Source organism: Gallinula chloropus, assembly GCF_964237585.1.
Source record: "Gallinula chloropus genome assembly, chromosome: 21".
In the NCBI taxonomy this organism is placed as follows: Eukaryota; Metazoa; Chordata; class Aves; order Gruiformes; family Rallidae; genus Gallinula; species Gallinula chloropus.
In genome coordinates, this window is record NC_140106.1 from 6,533,800 (window position 1) to 6,551,403 (window position 17,604).

Here is a 17,604-nt window from a genome sequence, read left to right on the forward strand (position 1 = left end):
TTTGCTGGCAGGGGTCAGCATCACCCCGCCCCTGTGTCCCGCAGGTGCCTGGTGAAGTGGCTGGAGGTGCGCTGCGTCTGCCCCATGTGCAACAAGCCCCTGGCGGGGCCGGCACAGCCCCGCGCCGGCATCGGCACCCTGCTGGACGAGCTGGTGTGAGCGCGGCCGCTCCTCGCCGGCCCGGTGCTGCCGGGCCCCACCCCACGCAGGACCGCGGCTCCCCGGAGCAGCCAGCGCGCAGCATCACCCGGCCCCGCGCGGCCCGGGCTCCGGCCGCTCATCCCGAGGGATTCGGAGTCGCCGAGCTGGGGGGTTGGGCTCGCACTTCGTTGCTTTGTTTTGGGGGTGGGGGGGGGGGGGGGTTTAACGTCACCGGGACCGCCGAGGGGGGGGTCACCCGTGGACAGCTGAGCTGCAGGGCGCAGGTGCGGGGTGTCCGCTGCCACCGCCTCCCAGTGCCCTGGAGAGATTGTTGTACCGGACGCGGGGGTTAAACAGCCCCGGACCCGGCCGGGGGGAGCTGCGGGGGCGGGACGGGCAGCCGGGGTCCGCACACGGAACCGGAGCAGCCCAGCCGCACGGGCCCGTTCCCGCCTTTCCTTGGACACACCGTAAGAAGGTGACACCGTTGCCGGCGCCCTGACCCCGCCGGCGCTCAGAAGGGGATTGTGCCACGTCGTAACGCAGGGTGCACACGTCACGCAGGCGCGTGCCGCTCCCATTCATCATTTGCAATGAACCGGAAGGATCGGGGAGTTCGCACCGCGCTCAGGCCTAGCGCCGCGCCCCTCACCCTGAGGTCAGGGCGAGGCGACACCCCCCTTCTCCGCTCTCCCCCTCTTAGCGCTGTGCACCCTCCGCACCAACCACACCCGCGCTCCCAGCCTCCTTCCGCCTTTTCCCGGGCCGCACGGTCGCATCTTTCCCTCATTTCGGTGGCTTATTACCTATGCTAATTTATTCACACATCGCCACGCCCCCTAGCCGACACCTTTACGGCAAGGCTGGGGCTTTACGACAGTGGCGCGGGTTGCGGCGTGTGTTTTGGGGCAGGGTCGCCTCAGCTCTGAGGAGCTGGGGGTCTCCCCTCCTCCCTGGTCGCCGCTGCCCGGACAGGGACAGGGACAGGGACGCGCGTTTAAAGGGGCGCGGAAAGGCGCTTTAGAGCCGGGGAAGGCACAGCGCGGGGCCCATGGAGCTCCGCGGCCTGGTGCAGGCCCTGCGGCCGGAGGGGCCGGGGGCCGGGCCGCAGCCCCCCGCTGTCCCGCCCGCGGAGCGCGTCCTGCGCCAGGTCGGGCTGCTCATCTCCCAGGGGCCGAGCGGTGCCCCGAAGGCCGGCACGGTCAGAGACCTGGGTGCGCTGGTTGAGGCTGCGGAGTGCCGCTGGCTGTTCGGAGGCCTGAGCCCGGCCACGCTGGGCGCGTTGGTGGCTGCGCTGAGCAGCTATGCGGCACCCCCGGCGCAGGAGCCAGACGCCCCGGCGCTCCCCGGTAAGGACAGTGCGTGTGCTGCCGCGGCCGAGAGAGCGGCGGATGTTGGCTCAGTGTTCCTGCACCTCCTTGGCAAGCTGGAAGCTGCCAAGACTCAGGAGTCCCTGGGTGTCCCCGTGGTGGGCCCCCTCCTGTGCCGTGTGATGGGACCCGTCTATGTCTTCGCTGCAACACACGTTGTGGCAAGGCCCTGGACAAGTGCAAGGTCTCAGTCGGTGGCACAGGAGCTGCTGGCACTGCTGATTCAGGCTGAAGGCTGCACGTCGGTGGCTGAATTCCTTCGGGGAAAGAATGAAGATGAGGAAGGAAGATTTGCAGCAGTGATGGGGCTGCTGAAACAGGAGTTAACCAAGTGAGTAGGAAGGGGAGGGCAGCGGTGGTAGGGGTGCTGTGCTTGCCTGGTCTTGGTGTAGGAAATACTGGAAACTTGGGGAATGGGTGAGCACAGGCATTCCAAAACTCAGTGATTAACACAGGGACCAGAGCTTCACAAATGCCCTAGCAATGGAAGAGGGTGGGGAAACCAGTTGGAGCTTATTGTCAGCTGAGAGGCCCAGATGCGTAGGAAAGAGCATTTCTTGGTTCCTCTGTTCACTGAGCTCCCCTTTGTGTCTCCAGAGACACTTGGAAGCGTAACCCTGCCACAAAGTTTGTGTTCTCCTGGACGCTGCCTCAGGTCACCCGGCCCTGGCTCAGCAGGTACCTGGAACGTGTCCTCCCGCCCTCGCTGCTCATCTCAGACGACTTCCAGGAGGAAAATAAAGTCCTGGGTGTGCACTGCCTGCACCACATCGTCCTCAACGTGGTGAGGGGCTTGAGAAATCAGATCCCTTTCTGGGTGGTGTTTGAAGGAAGGGGGGAGGGGGGGTTGGACACCTGTTAGGATTCCTAACTTCTGGTTCTGCTTTTAACCCAGCCATTCTGCTCCATCTTCCATGTGCAGAAAGATGTCTAATTCTTACCTGCATTAACACCAAGCAGAGAATTGCTTTGCCACCTTTTGAACTCTTGCCAGTTCACAGGTGGGTCTGTCAGCAGTTTGCAGGGCAGGGTATTGAAGCAAGGCCAGCGGGACTGTGAAAGAGCAGCTGGCAGTGGTTACTCCCATGCATGCTGGGGCTTAACCTGTGTTTATTATGCCACCTGCTTCCACTTTCTTGTAAGCAGCATTCCTCCTGTGCAGTATGCACCAGGCTTTGTGAGGATTCTTCTCCTTTATTAGGTTAAGTGGGTGCAGTGGGTGCTGAGTGTGAATAACATTTGGTTCTCTGGTGTTGCAGCCAGCTGCTGATCTGTGCCAGTTCAACAGGGCTCAGGTTGTGTACCATGCCCTGTACAACCATCTCTATTCACGTGAGGCCCCTCTCATCCAGGTAGGACAGGAGGATTTTTGTTTTCATTTGTCTTGTGGTATTGCATATCAGCCCTGTGAGGGACAGCCAGGGTAAGGCATGAGGAGGCAGAACCTGTTTCCTCACAGACTGTCAGGCTGTTACTAGCTGATGCTTGTAGCCAAGAGATGAAGGAGCTCAATAGATTGCAGGAGAATAGGGAAGTGGAGGGGATACCTCTTGCCTCCTGTCCCCTTCCAGCCTCGCTGCAGAGGGCTGGTCCCAGGGGGAATGGGTAGCAGGAGGCAGGTCTGTCAGGGGGCTGCAGCAGCTGGGGCTGGTCAGGGGGTTGGAAGCTCCTGGTGTTTGGAGCGAGCATCCAAAAAACCCTTCCCGGGTCTGCTGTCTCCCACCTCACCAGGCAGTGCTGCTGTGCCTGCTGGACTTGCTGCCCGTCCTGGAGAGAGCCCAGCGGCAGCAGAAGCAGGGCAGCCCAGCCACCCCCTGCCACGAGGTGCTGCAGCTGGTGCTGACACACATGGAGGCAGAGCACCGCCTGGCGCTGCGCCGGGCGTACGCCCGCACCCTGCCTGCCTTCACACAGAGGTGAGGCCAGCAAGCCCGGCCCCACAGGGGCTGGCCCGGGCCCTGGTGTGCAGCTCCCTCCTCACTGTGTCTGTCTGTGCCTCGGCAGGCTTGGCATCCTGATCGTGAGGCACCTGAAGAGGCTGGAGAGAGTTATCCTGGGCTACCTGGAAGTCGGTGATGGCCCTGAGGAGGAAGCCCGGCTGGGAACCCTGGAGACGCTGCAGTGTGTCATACAGCACGCTTGGCCCAGGTACCTGTCTGGGGGTGAAAGACTCTGGAAAGCTCATCCAGAATACTGTCGCTCTTTCAGAGCCCAAGTTACTGTTGCTTGAGGAGAAGGCCCTGAAATCTCGAGGAATTGCTGGCGCTGCTGCTTTGCTGGAAAAGCCTGGCCCTGAAATTAAGCTGGTTCCTCATTTTGATCTGGTGTTCTGCCTGTTCTGGGACTTCAGCCTCATTGCTGAAGCAGTCCCTCATCCCAGGCCAGCTACATTCCTGCTCCACACACAAACCAGCAACTCCCAGCCCCTGCCTGAACTGCCAAGGGAGGCAGCGCCTTCCTCTGGCTTGCCAAGAGGATTTGAGTGAGGCCCAGCTGCTGTTTCCCGTTGCAGGATGCCGTGCAGACTCCCCACGCTCCTCAAAGCCCTTCTGAAGATGATCTGGGACGTACACACCGACCCAGGCCCAACGCCAGAGCCAGTAAAAGCTGCCTTGCTCCAAGAGGCCACCAAGTGCCTCATCCTGCTGGATCGCTGCTCTGAAGGGCAAGTAAAGGTGAGCAGGGGACCAGCACTGTGTCATCTCAGATCCCATCCCCTTTAGAAGGAAGGGACAGCCTGGTGTGTGCCAGAGCCCACTTGATTCCTCAGGCCAAGAGGATTTTGGAAGCATCAGTTTCCAGGCACCTCGACAGCAGTACCTGATTGAGAAGGGACTTGGTGCCAATGGACAGGTGTCTGTACAGGCTTTGTAGGGTTCTCCTCTGACAGACAGCTTGGGGGGGTGTTGGTAACACCATAAACCTGGCCATGCACTGGAAAACTGATGCTGTGTTTGTTTCAGGTGCTGCTGGAAGGTGTGTACAGCAGCTGTGAGGAGAACCGCGTCCGGGAGTGCATCAGGAGAGTGCAGGAGAACACGTGAAGCTGATCAACGCTCACCCTGCTTTTTGTACAGTAAAGGCTTTTATTTATTTAAAGTTACTGTCTTTCTTATCCCCCCCTCACAGCCCCAAAGACAACACACCCATGTGCTCGCCTGGCTGCCTGCTGGCTTCTCCAGCCTCACAGCACAGCAGCAGTGCTGCCCCATCCGCCTGCCTTCCTGGAGCACAGTCCAAGCTGAGTCTTTTGTGCTTGCAGACAAGGCAGGGAGCCTTCCTCCTTTGAATTACAGCTCCTTTGTGCAGGGTTGGGACAGAAACCCTTTAACAAGAGTACTGAAAAGGCAGTCATTTTTTGAGGGTCCCACAGAGAGTGGGGAAAGCTGGAGGGAGTTCTCAGTGGAGCCATTCAGTACAAAACGTGGGTGAGGAAGGAGTCAGGTTGCTTTTGTTTTGGTGGTTGGCTCTGTCTCTTCTTCATACTCTATTTTAACGTAGGGACGTTTGCTTCTGGCTGGTCCTTTCAGGGGAGCTTTCCCTTTAGATCTGGAGTGAGAGGCTTTCTTCTCTACTTCTTCCTCCTCTTCCAGCTCCTCTTCACTTGTCTCCAACTTATCCATGTCCTGAGAAAGAAAAGAGTGTTGTCAGAGCAGTGCACAATTCCTTAAGTGTAACTGAACCTTCTCCATCTATAAAATTCTCTCCCCTGTCCCATCCTCTGTTCCAGTTCCTGGCCCCCAGCTGCCTGGCCAGAGGAGTGGGGCTGTAGTGGACCCAGTGCAGTCCGACTGTATCATTCCATTCCACAAATCACATTGTGCTGGCTCTTGCCCCACCACCAGAGACACCAGGAGGGTGGAGGTTACTTCCAAACACCTACCTCAAAGTCGCTGAGGTCGCTGTCATCTGCTTCCACAAACTCTCTTCTATCTGCGTCCTGTAAGAAACAGAAGTCAGGAGCTGGTACACACACCCCAAGCACGGTGCAGACTCGCAATGGAACAGCCACCAAGGCCACGTTCATGCTGTCCCTGAGCTCATCTGTCCTAATCTCCTCTCCTCACCCTGACATTCACATTGCAATCCCTGCATGGAGGGGAACTGGAGGTGCTGCCCCGGGTCAGGGAAGGTGCTGTGGCTGAAAACATTACCTCCTCCTCATCCTCATCCTCCTTCTCTGCATCGGACTCGCTCTCGCTCTCGGCATCTTGCTGCTGTAGAGCTTTGTCAAAGGCGTGAATGGGGAAGTTGTAGATATCTCCATACTGAAAAGGAAAGCAGGGATCTTCTGTAAGCCATGAGAGGAAGACAGCCTGTTGATGGCATGGCCTGCACGAACGCAGTACCGAACCAAGGTGACCTCCCTAATCCTGGAGTGTTCTCTTGCACAGAGAACGAGGGGCTTTGCATTTTGGGGAAGAGACTGCTCCAGCCTGTTGTAAAGCTGCTCAGGCAGGGTGGTGAGCAGTCATCCCCTACCCCTCCTACATGGGTGATGCTTCTCCTCCATACCACAGCCCGTGTCCCTCTCAGGAGAGCCAGTGCTGGGTCAGCAGTGATCCCTACCGTATCCTGCTTCAGCCTTTCCAGCAGCTCCTTCTCGATGGCGTTATCCAGCTGAGCAGCAATCAGGGCTTTCTCCTGATGGAGCAGAGAGGAACTACATCAGTTGTCTGCAAGAGGTGTGGAACAGAAGCAACAGACAGGAGATGACACGAAAGGAGCTGTAATACCTCTCTCCTCTTCTCTCGCCTTTCAATCTTCCTGCGTAAGGGAACGAGCTTCCTCCTGCAGGGAACAAGAGCTCGTTAGTCAATCTGTCAGCCTAATATGTAGGAGAAGAGTAACCCCCCCCCTCAGGGCTGCAACCAGCAGTCACGCTGTTAGAAAGGTGGCTGCAGCAACTAGTTTTAAGCTCATCTATACTTGGCTGTGGTGGCAGTTAACTGCCTTTCAGCCCAGCCTGGCAAACCCTCCATGTGTAGGGCTCTACGTACTCCCTGAGCAGGCAGCAGCTTGAAAAGACCTTTAAGACCATCCAGTCCAACCATTCCCATCCTGTGCTGAACCATCTCCCTGAGCACCTCATGGACTCTTTTCCTTTTTTAAACTCCTGCAGGGATGGTGTCTCAGCTCAGGAGCCACCAAGCCCAGCCAGTGTGGTGGCTCTTGGCCGTGTCACTCACTGTCTCTTGAGCGTCAGCTTGCGCATGCGGATGAGGTACTGCGTGATCTTGGTGAACCGCTGCTTGCACTTGTGCCTGATGAACCGTGGCCAGTAGATCAGGTTCTCATCTATCTCCTCCAGAGCCTTCTCGTAGTTCCTGCTTAGCAGCACCTGGGTTAGGGGAGAGGGGAACAAAGGGAAAGGGTCGAGCTATGGCGCAGCGATGCCATGAGGACACTGCTGCTCCCAGGAGCAGTCCCATCGCCGCCCAGCACGCTCGTTAGCGGGCTGCCTCGTTAACTCACCCGCTCCCAGAGGCGACGGGGAAAGGCCGCCCGCTCTATTGTCTTCATGTACAGGTAACAGCGGCCTGAGGAGGAGAGGAGTGTGAGTGCGGGAGAGGGGCTGAGCCTGCCCCCCGGGGCGGGATGCCCTCAGCGGGACGGTGCTCCGGGGCTGGACTCACCCTTCTCCTCCCGGATGGTGGCGTACTGGCTGTTGGCCAGCGGGCAGGAGGAGCGGTTGCACAGGCCAGTGATGTTGTACTCATTGCGGCAGAAGTTCTGGGTCTTTGTCCTGGAGAGAAGAGGGGTGGGGAGAAAAGGGGAGGGGAGTAGCCCCCCCTCGCACCCACCCTGCCCCTCGCACCCACCCACGCCGTCCTCTGCATCTGTCACACGTGGCTGTGGTGGCCCAGGGATGAGGGGAACATGCCAGGGCCTGAGGGGTGCCTGAATCTGTGTGTGTCCCCCCCCATCCTCTCCCTGCTGAAGCACCCTGCACCCCCCCCCGGCAGAGCTCAGCCCCCCCTCCCCAGAAACTCACGTTATCTTGTAGGAGCAGAACTGCCTGTTGCCCAGCGTGTCCCAGACAACCTGCGGGGACAAACAGCAGGTGGCTCAGGGCTCCTCCAGCCCCCGGGACAGCGCCACTCGCTGGCGCTGCGGGGACAGCACGACGCCTGCTGCCGCTGCGCTCCCGTTACAGCCCCCGGGGCTGGGCACCGGGACCTCCCCTCCACTCCCCGGGGCTGGGCACCGGGACCTCCCCTCCACTCCCCGGGACTGGGCACCGGGACTTCCCCTCCACTCCCCGGGACTGGGCACCGGGACTTCCCCCCTTCCCCCGGGACTGGCCACCGGGCCCCCCCGCCCGGCCACGTGGTGGATGGGGGGTCGCGGCGCGCCCCAGCCGGCCGCCACGGGCCCAGCGGCGGGGCGGGCGCCAGTTGGTCGCGGCGGGGCCGCCGGGCGGGGGCCGGACGGGACCGAATCCAGCGGCGGACTCACGTCGTCCGAGTGCATGGTGGGGCCTGGCGCGCCGGGAGGGCCGGAAGGGGCGGGGGCGCGGCGCCGCCAAATCTCGCGAGAGCGGCGGAGGGACGGGCCCGCTGTCATGGCGGCGGCGGCGGGCGCTTTGGGCGGGGGCTGGACGAGGGGCTGGGCCTGGCCGATGGCGCAGCCCCGCCAGCCGCGCCGTGCCGGGGCGGCCCCGCCCGGGTCCCTGCTCGAGGCTGGGCTCCCGGCGAGGGCTGGGAGGCGCTTCCTCCGCGCTCTGGCCGCGAGGGGAGGCGGTGGCCGCCTCAGGGTCCCGCGCCGTTAGCTCCCCAGCCGGCCCCCGCGGCAGCCGTGAGGGCAGCGCTTGCCCTCCGCCCGAGCTCAGGGCGGGCGGCCGGGTGGGCAGCCTCAGGGCCTCCCGGGCCCCGTCGTGCCCCAGCTCCCTGGGCCGCAGGGCGAGCTGCGTGGGCTGGCAGGTGAGGTGGCTCTTTGGAACGGCTCCTCCAGGGCTGGGTGAAAAACAGGGGCCGTTTGCTGCAAACACGGGGGCCGGGACGCGCTGTTAATGCCACCGGCGCTGTGGGTAATCTGTTAATTAGAAAGTCCAAGCTGCCAGTGCCAGAGGATGGTGGGTCAGAAGGGTGAGGCAGTGTGGGCTGAGGGGCTGCCAGGGGCTGGCTGCCTGGCTGGGGCACACCTGGAGGAGTCAGGGGGCTCTGCTGCCTGCGTGGTACCCAGGCAGGTGGGATCAGAGTCCATGTTTGGCTGGGGCATGTGGAGGTGTGAATGGAGCCCCAAATAGAACAGTGCAGGGTTTTTTTCCTTCCATCACAGATAACAAACACATTTTGGTTTTTTTTTCTCCTTTTATTCTTGGCGAAGCTGGGGAAACAGGTGGAAGATAAAAATAACTGGGCTTTGAGAACAGGCTTAGCATTAGTCACTTCCAGCCAGCCTGAGAAATGTAATTTCATCCTGTATGAGCGGGGCGAGGGGCCCACGGTGAGCGTGGGGTTGCCTGACAATAGCCGTTTATGGCCCTTGGTAATGAGTCATAAGGCACCGAGTCTGGGTGAGTGGTTATCACCCTCCCGGTTCCCGGCGGGCGGGCGCAGCTGCGGGTGCTGCTGGGGCTCCAGAGCACGGTGAGTCACCTGTGCTTGTGGGCAAGGGAAGTGCTGCGGGTGACACAACTGCTCCTGCCAAACAGAAAGGGCCTGACAAGACACTGCCGACAGTGGAGCCAGAGAAGTTACAAGTTTGAGGTTTCACTGGGAAAAAAATGAGATGACAGGAATTTCTGCTGATATTTAGATCATTGGGTACCTCTGTTTCTTCACTCTCCTGTACTTTACAGGCCATTATACACAACAGTTATTGTTTCAGGGCAGCTGTTCTCTTTCTAAAGTAGTGGCCAGGAAATTGCAAAAGGGCAGTTAAATCTCTCTGCTGTACTTGTCGTTGGGATGGGTTGGGGTTAGAGACAGCCCCTTACCCCCTCCTGTCTGCAGGCTGGGGATTGTTAGAAGTGCTCAGGCTTACAACCACAAGGGATCTAAAACCAGCTTTGCTGACTGAACCTGTGTCTTAACGATTCTAAAACTCTGCCCAGCCTTATTTCCACCTAAATTTCTTAGGAGTTCTTCAGATCAGTTAGTTTAATGGACGGTGGAAGGGACACACGAGCAGCCATAAGTAGCACAGAAATAGCACAGCACGTAAAGCTATACTGAGGCAGCAATGAACTGGGGTTTTTTGACTGTTCACAGGAGCGTGGAGCACGTTGGCAGCACAGAGACACCTTTATGGTCGGGCTGGCAGTGCCACAGATGGGGAGTGCCCTGCTGTTGAAGCAAGGATTCGCAATGGGGATTAAAGCAGAACTCTGGAGAGAGAAATCCACCAAAGCTGATGCTGCTGATTCCATTTTGGTTCTCTGCAGTGCTGTTTTCAAGAACAGTAAGTGCTTTAAAGACAGGAAGGGATGTTGCTGGGCTCAGCTGGGAGAGGTGTTGGCATCGTGCCCTGCAGCAGGGGTAGGCTGTACCTGAGACAATGTTATTCTGCAGGACACAGTGACAGGATTCTCCTCAGCTCAGTAACTTTTTTAAATTAATAAGATGTGGTGAGTTTGGGTAGAAACTTGCCTAGAGGCCACACAGCAAATGAGTGGCTTAACTGCATGGACTGAACCTCTGAGCCCTGCTTCTCCACACCCTGCAGTGGACTGCGCAGCCGAGAGACAGTCTGTGTCCATCCTGTGTCCTCAGGTCTTGGGAGAGGCTGGGTTATTCTTGAGCACAAATACATCCCTGTTCTGGTAACGTAGTAGAGCTTCAAACCAGGGGGTGTGTTGCATCCGTGCTCTTCCTACTCCACACTTTCTGCCTCCACGTCGCTGTCATCTGCGAGAGGGAACTCCCGCAGGGTTTGCTGGGTGGTGTAGCATTTGGTTTGCATGGGGCATTCCTGGCTCAGGATCGCCTGGGTAAAGGAGAGGAGAAATCCTGCTCTTAATACAAATGGTGATTCATTAGAAGAGGAGCATCACCAGTTTAGAGAAAGCCAGAGCAGCCACCAACTTTTTCCAGGAAACACAAGCTGTGAGTTAGGGAAAGGACTGTTCAGCCTGGAGAGAAGAAGACTAAGGGGGGACCTCATTAATGTTTATAAATATCTTAAGTATGGGATGCAGGGGAAATGGCCAGCCCCTTTTCAGTGTCTGTGGGGACAGGACAAGGGGCAATGGCTGCAAGCTGGAGCATAGGAAGTTCCGCAGCAGCATGTGGAATAACTTCTTCCCAGTGAGGGTGAGGGAGCCCTGGGACAGGCTGCCCAGGGGGTGTGGAGTCTCCTCCGAAGAGATTCCAGCCCCATATGGACACTGACCTGTGCAATATGAGCTGGGGAGCTGCTTTGGCAGGGGGTTGGACCTGAGGAGCTCTCAAGGTCCCTTCCAACCCCTGTGATTCTGTGACCATAGTTCTGAACTCTTCTGTTGTATCATCTGAGTTTTCAGTCCCTCTTTTGAGCGTGGAGTAGAGCCCAAAAGGGAAGACACAGCCCTTTGAAAATTCCTTCTAATCCCCCTAAAATCTCTGGATTATCAGTCCTCTGTGCTTTAAGGGAAAGACACATGCTTTAACTCACAATCTTCTCCTCTCTAGCGGGAGGGTTGCGCAGGTACCAGCAGAGAGGCGCGTAAGCGATGTTGATGACTCCAATGATGACCATCAGCCAGGGGAACCCAATGGCTCGTACGATCGCTCCGCCTGTGGAAGGACCTGCAAAATTAAAAGCTTTTAAAAAAGTTTAAGGGGACAAAGAGCAAAAGGTGCCTTTCCAGCCTGTGAATATCCAGCAGCTGAATTGCAGGCTCCATACCGATGGCGAAGCCCATGCAGAAGGCGACGTCAGCTATGGCATAGACAGTGCCGTAGACAGAGGTGTGGCGAAGGTCCACGAGGTAACCCATGATAGGCATCATTGAGGAGTCCACCATTCCTGCCCAAAGCAAGAGGGACCTGATGGCTCATGGCCTTCTCCAAGGGCAGCAGAGTTGTGTTTGAGCTGCGTTGCACAGCCCGACCGCTGGCAGCTTACCTATGGCAAAGCCAAGGCCACCGTTGGGGCCAATCAGCCCATAAATATTTTTGGCCAGAGGTACCTTGGAGAGGAGAGAGAGAAAATACACAAGGGAGGCCAGAAGAGCTGTGTGAGGCACAAAGGTGTCACGCTGAGCTGTGAAGCTGACACACAGGTGTGGCCACTGGACCCCTGCTGACTGCTAGGGACGTAACCCTGCTTCACTGGTGTCACCCACGATGCCCCAGCTGAAAGGGCTTGAGGGTGTCTTGCACTACTTACACAAAGGAGACTAATTCCCACCACGGCCATGCCGATCAGGGAGCACAGCCACCTGCAAGGAGGCCGCAGTTAGGAGAGCAAAACTCATGCTGAAAACGTGGGGCTGGGCTGGCTCGAGCTGAAATCTCTTCACGTTCCACTTACCGGCCCATTTTGTTGGCCAGAACCCCAAAGAGGTTGGTGCCGATGAGGTAGGAGACGCTGGCAGGGAGGAACGCCATCCCTGAGAGAGAGAGAACACAAACCCCTGTGTCACCAAGCAAACACAGGGGGGTTGCAAATACACTTCACTAACTGTCTCTCTTGTTTGGAGAATATCATGAGCCAGGGGAGGCAAGCTAACATCCCACAGAGGGAGGCACAGAAAGTGTATTAGCTTATTGATAGGGGAGGGAAACTGAGGCACAGTGATTCACCTCCAATATCTGGGTGAATGATCTTGTGCTAAATGCCAAATGTTGTTTTCCCTTCTGCCTTAATGAACTTGTCCTCTCCTGTCATAGTTTCCTCCTCTTCCGTCTTACTGCCCTTGCCTTCTGCTTTTCACTTACTAAACAGAGAGGAATAAAATAACTGCTTAAATGAAAAGCTTAGGGATGATTATGTAGTCAAAACCAAATATTTGCACTGTCCACTGATGTGCCAGTTGTTTATTTTTAATATACTCTGCTGCTGACTATAAATAAAACTGATCAGCTCCATTTCACTAAGACAACTTCCTTATTGATACACACTGTTTAATTTTCTCTCCTCTCTTCAGCAGCTGCAGAACACACTTAATCCTGCAGATTTAGCCTAAGCTCTCCTGTGTTTTTTGCCCCCAGATTTATGGGAGTGGGCTAGCTGAAACATGCAAATGAAGAAGCCCCTTGGATTCACGACGGCTTGTGAGGTGCACAGCCTGCAGTTCAACTGTGTCTGACTCCGGACTGCTCTCAAATCTCAGGTACCTGAAAATCTATTGAATATATTTGGGATTTTCCTTGGTATCTCCTGACCTCTGCTTCCTGATAAGTCACCTCAGAGGTTCCCCTTGAGTTTGGTGGTGATGGGAGCAGCCCTAAGTGTGTTTCTCAGTCTGTGGGGTTACCAGGCAGCTACGCTGTCCCTTCTCCCTACTGCCAGGAGCCTGGGGATGACCCTGCTCTCCCCTCGCCTGTACGTGCTCAATCACTTGCTCTCCAGAAGCGTGGTAGGCTTTTATCAGGATGTATGCTCCTGCCTGACCAGAGGATAACTGGATTAGGAGCCCTCTCAGCCCTTCTGCTCCCCAGCTGCAATTCAATTTGGGATCTGGGTGCAGCCTGGGGCACCCCTCAGGTCGTTCCTCAGCCAATTGGGTTTTCTAAACAATTAGCTTTTATCTTCCTAGCAAACACAGACAGCGTTATCTCGTTTTCTAGGCAGCTGGTAATTAGCACGCACCATCCTGTCCTGCCTGGCACTCTGGAAATGGCCTTGTTTTAGTCAGAGCTGCCTCTGCAAAACCCATCTGGCTGCCAGGATTTCAGCCCAGCATGATACCATTATCTGCCCTGCAGAAGATGGGATTCGACAGGCTTCCCGTGCACGAAACAGCCTTTCTTCCCCCGTTACTGGTCTTGTGGGGAGTCTGATTCTATACAATTTTTGCAATAATAGAGAAAAGCACATTGTGCAGCTACCACTGAGGACATTTCCAGCTGAAATTGGAGCAACACCCGGCCTGGGATCACTCACTCTGTGAGGGTGAGGTTATGGGTTGTCATCTTTTTTAGAATGATACAATCCATCTCGCAGGCCAAAGCAGGACCAGTAGCTGAACTCTTACCGAGCATCCGTTCAGGAGTGAAGGCTGCAAAGCCTGACACCTACCTAGCTGCCATTTCGGGGAGCACATGGTTTGCATCATCCAGATGGGCAGGGTGGGCTCGAGCATGGCCACCCCCATGTTGGAGAAGCAGAGGGCTCCTGATGGTGTGGGGGGAAAGGCAGAAACAGTCTGGGTTAGCCACCTTCTGCTGCAGGCACAGCAATTCTCTTTAATGCTCTTTACGTGCAGAAAGAGGAGCTGCCTGTACCTGCAGCCACCAGGATGTAGGGGTCTCGCAGCAGGGTGAACACTGGCGTGCCCCTGGTGCTCTGCGGGAGGCAAAGGGGGGTTCTGTCAGCAGAGAGTCGTGTGTGTGTTCACACTCATCCTCGTGTCTGTACTCACCTCGGGGGAGATCTTGGAGGGCTGCAGGATGCAGAGCTGCAAAGCTGGGAAGAAGACACCTGTGTTAGCTTAGTTCTGGAGATGGCATCGCATCAAACCACACTTCCCTCTGGCTTTTCCTTCAGCACCACCACTTTGAGCCCCCAGGGATGCGGTGACTGTGTCTGAGGACATGGTTCTAGTGGGCAGAGGGAGAGGTGGGTCCCAACCCTCCTCCCTGCAGTGAACAAGTGATCCTCAGAGTGTTTAGTCACCCCCTGAGGCAGTCAGATATGCAAATGCTCCCTGTCAGCCTGGCAGCTGCCTGCTGGGGAGCCCCAGCTAGAGCATGACAGAAATTAGATGCGGGAAAGAATAGGATTAAACAGAAAGTTTGGTGTGTGAGGGACCCACGTTTCATTCTCCAAAAGCTCTTACACGCTTCATTAAAGATGTCTTGCATTCCATCTAGGCAAAGACTGGAACTGTGACTATAATTTAATTAGCTTAATGCCTCCCACTGTAAATGCTTGTCTCTGCTATGGCTTTGCTGTTACACCAACGGCTGCATCTCTGCTCCTGTGGCCTGCATCTGTGATACAGCTATGGGGAGGGAACAAGGAGCACCCTGTCTGCTGGCAAAGTCTGATTCCTCTGAGCCACGGTGAAGAGGCGCCAGACAAGTGTGCCTTTCACAAAGAATTCGCAGTTCAAAGAGCTTTTCTGAATGTGCTGCTCAAGCCATTAAAGCAATCAAGGGGTTTATTAAGTAATGAGGGACTAATTCTTGCTCCATTGCTACGTCAATCAATCTGCTGGTAGAAAACATGTGATTTAGCAATACCAGAATAACCAGGGCGGGTGGTATTACCCATGTTGTATTAATGTGCCTCTTCCTTCCCACAAGCCCTGTGAGATGTTCCCAGAAATGTCTGCATTTAAAGCTTTTCCTGTGATTATTTGTTTTTCTTTCTTTTTTTGGGAGGTTGGATTAAGCCATTGGGTTTCTTACCTCCATCCAAGAGAGCGAGGAACGCCAGGACCAGGAAGGGAGATGATTTCCCCGCGAATTCGTACATCACGCTGCCGAAGGGGGCCCCGACTGCAAGGGAGAGGCAGTGTCACACAGTGCTGGGCCTGTGCTGGTGTGGTGTTCTCTGAGTGCCCCAGCTGGGGTTTGGGGAAGATGTCAGGTCCTGTGGGTGCTGCCCTTGGAGAGTGAGCAGAGGAAAGGAGGAGGACAGGGCAGCTGTGCCCAGGGAATGCCATCAGGGAAGGGGCACGGCCAGGCAGGGGGAAGCTGTGGCTGATGGCCAGCAAGGCTCTGGAGACACCCTTCATGAAGAGCCAGGTGGGAACAAGGTTTCCTTACTCAGCACACCCAAGGCCAAGCCTCCGAGAGCGATACCCATCGCGTTGCCCCTCTCGAAGTCGTCTGTGTACACACTGGCCAGCATGCCCAAGCCTGGGAGCAGAGAGAAGGCAGAAGCACGTGAGGCTGGCTGGTGCCATGATGGGATTGGGGGGAGCTCCTCTCTGCAAGCTGCCTGGGCTTTGGGGGGGATTTTTCTGCTTGCTGGCTGAGCTGTGTTGGTCCCCTGTCTACACCAGCCAGGCAGATGCAGGGAGGAGGAGGAGCTCAAAAGCTGAGGAAGGCACCCAGCGTGTCCATGCTGCTGGTTGTTTCTGCAGTGCTGGTGGAACCCAGACTGATGTAGAAGGGTATGGTGTAGCTAAGACAGTTACCTGCAACTGATGAGAACGAAGACCCAATGCCTTGGAGAGCTCGGGCGGTGAACAGCAGGGTGTAGGTGCCTGAGAAAGCAAACACTGTGGAGGAAGGAGAGAGACAACATCAGGCAGAACTGCTGACTGAGCATTAACACCCTGAGAGGGTAATGGCAGCTTCAGCTTGCACCAGTTTGGGTGCTGGAGGGTGCTTGTCCTTTCTTGTCACTGATTTGGGCAACCAGTTCCTCTGCTCTCGCCCTCTTGGCCTGCACAGAGCCAGTGGTGCAGGCACAGACCAAAGTATTTTCTCCTGTGTTTGGAGGACAGACTGAAGGACAACACTCACTGACTGTGGAGAGGAACATGATGACGAATCCGATGAACATGGGGATGTGATATCCTATCCTGCAAGGAGAGAAAAGAGGCACCATCTCAAGGAGGATTCCTCATTCCAGGATGAGGTCTGGGCTTGCTGCCCAGCCCTAACACACACGTGTCTACTCTCCTGAAGATGTGGCTGTGAGATTTCACAAGCAGGTAGGAGCTGCCTGTCCTTCAGGGCTACACCCAGGTCTCTGACCTACCTGTTGGTCAGGAGCCCCACAGAGGGGTTGACCACCAGCTGTACAAGAGCCTTGGAGGCAAAGAGAAGCCCGACACGGACATTTTCCTTGGCAAGGAACTCCTCACCCTCCAGGCAGCCACTCGCTGGTGGGGGGCTGCTGGTGGGGGGCTGTGGAGGGGGGCTGCGCTCTGTCCTGTTCACCAGCTCCGAGGTGCTGGTGGAGCCTGAGACAGAGACAGTCACCGTGGAGTTGTCAAAATAGGAGAACACTGAAGAGAAAGGAGGCTTCAAGGCTGGAGGAGCCGTCTCAGTCCAGGCTGGGGCAAGAGACCTGTTGACACCTTCATATTCTGTTGCATAAAGGAAGGTGGGGACGATCGGTACTGGAAGAAAAGCCAGGGAAGGGATTAGTTAGGGATTTTATGCCATTTGCTGACTTGGCATGTGGCTGAACTGAATGGTGCTGGCCAGACGTCAGCCAGCTCCCAGCACTCAGCCCTCCCCACAGTGCAGGGACTGTGCCAGCATCACCCAGACACCAACCAAGGAGCTCAGATCCCAAAGCAACACCCAAAGAGCACAGCAAGAGCCGCACACCGTACCCACAACCGTCAGCAGCATGTTGTCCAGCAGCAGGGCCACGAACACCACCACCAACACCAGCCTCCGCGACGCCCTGCCCGCTGCCAGCCAGCGCCAGGGCACACGCTGGGCAGCTGGGGGCATGGCTGAGAGCCTGGAGCTCACAGCTTGGCTCCTGCTGGCTCCTGGTCTTCAGGGCTGAAGGTCTCCTACAGCCTTTAAAGAAAACAATCTGAGTTACAACCTCCCCCAGCTCACATGCCTTCTCCCTTGAGAAGGGAGCTGCTGGGGTCACTTCATGTCTGTGTCCTCCAAGAGCTGGAGGCTCTTCCCTGCAAGCTGGGACCACCAGCTTTGCTCTCAAAGACTGTGGTTTTATCAGTCTTGCTTTTAATGTTGCAGATAGAGTGTGCTCTAACCCATTTCCATTCTCCTGAGACATCTTGTACCTGCTCCAAGGCATCATTTAAGTCTTCTTCCAAAGACTCAAAGCACAGATCAAGCCAGTAGCTTATCTGTGGTAATCTCTACATCTTTTATTCCATGTTTGTTCTTTGGAGATTAAATTAGGTCTCAAAGGAGATTCATTTACCTTACATGTCTTTTCATTTGACCTAATTGAAATGTCATGGCAAGATACAGGACTTAAAAGCCTAACCTAGGTGATTAAGATCAGGGCTTCAGAGGGATGGAGACAAGATTGCTTGCTCAGGCACACTGAAAAT

The 17,604-nt window shown here is 56.3% G+C and overlaps 3 protein-coding genes across 3 annotated transcripts; 1 reads left to right on the forward strand and 2 right to left on the reverse strand.

The window, feature by feature from the left end:
* The first annotated feature begins 1,117 nt into the window (after positions 1-1,117).
* On the forward strand, positions 1,118-4,610 carry TTI2 (TELO2 interacting protein 2). Its single transcript, XM_084274031.1, has 7 exons — positions 1,118-1,842; positions 2,109-2,295; positions 2,771-2,863; positions 3,243-3,427; positions 3,516-3,659; positions 4,024-4,186; positions 4,475-4,610. Exons 1-7 carry the CDS (start codon positions 1,193-1,195, stop codon positions 4,553-4,555), a joined length of 1,503 nt encoding a protein of 500 aa, XP_084130157.1. The 5' UTR covers positions 1,118-1,192; the 3' UTR covers positions 4,556-4,610.
* MAK16 (MAK16 homolog) lies at positions 4,611-8,011 on the reverse strand. The gene is made up of 10 exons (XM_084274032.1): positions 7,971-8,011; positions 7,507-7,556; positions 7,148-7,257; positions 6,987-7,051; positions 6,701-6,852; positions 6,248-6,302; positions 6,081-6,155; positions 5,666-5,779; positions 5,395-5,451; positions 4,611-5,137 (listed from the first exon to the last, which is right to left on the reverse strand). Exons 1-10 carry the CDS (start codon positions 7,983-7,985, stop codon positions 4,952-4,954), a joined length of 879 nt encoding a protein of 292 aa, XP_084130158.1. The 5' UTR covers positions 7,986-8,011; the 3' UTR covers positions 4,611-4,951.
* Positions 8,012-10,328: 2,317 nt separating this feature from the next.
* On the reverse strand, positions 10,329-17,023 carry SLC18A1 (solute carrier family 18 member A1; the record flags this gene model as incomplete). The annotated part of the gene is made up of 15 exons (XM_084273892.1): positions 10,329-10,442; positions 11,109-11,242; positions 11,343-11,462; positions 11,562-11,625; positions 11,826-11,877; positions 11,970-12,048; positions 13,680-13,775; positions 13,886-13,946; positions 14,023-14,066; positions 15,014-15,103; positions 15,374-15,466; positions 15,748-15,831; positions 16,079-16,137; positions 16,317-16,680; positions 16,900-17,023. The coding sequence occupies 15 exons, from the start codon at positions 17,021-17,023 to the stop codon at positions 10,329-10,331; spliced, it is 1,578 nt and encodes a 525-aa protein (XP_084130018.1).
* Positions 17,024-17,604: the final 581 nt, after the last annotated feature.

Excerpts from the sequence above, each read along its gene's own strand:
- TTI2 (XM_084274031.1), top strand. The coding sequence starts at position 1,193 with ATGGAGCTCCGCGGCCTGGTGCAGGCCCTGCGGCCGGAGGGGCCGGGG. Across the intron at positions 2,864-3,242 it reads GTGAGGCCCCTCTCATCCAG|GCAGTGCTGCTGTGCCTGCT; the intron begins GTAGGACAGGAG and ends CCACCTCACCAG. Across the intron at positions 4,187-4,474 it reads GCTCTGAAGGGCAAGTAAAG|GTGCTGCTGGAAGGTGTGTA; the intron begins GTGAGCAGGGGA and ends TGTTTGTTTCAG.
- MAK16 (XM_084274032.1), bottom strand. Across the intron at positions 7,258-7,506 it reads TTCTGCTCCTACAAGATAAC|GACAAAGACCCAGAACTTCT; the intron begins GTGAGTTTCTGG and ends TCTTCTCTCCAG. Across the intron at positions 5,452-5,665 it reads AGGATGAGGATGAGGAGGAG|GACGCAGATAGAAGAGAGTT; the intron begins GTAATGTTTTCA and ends TGTTTCTTACAG.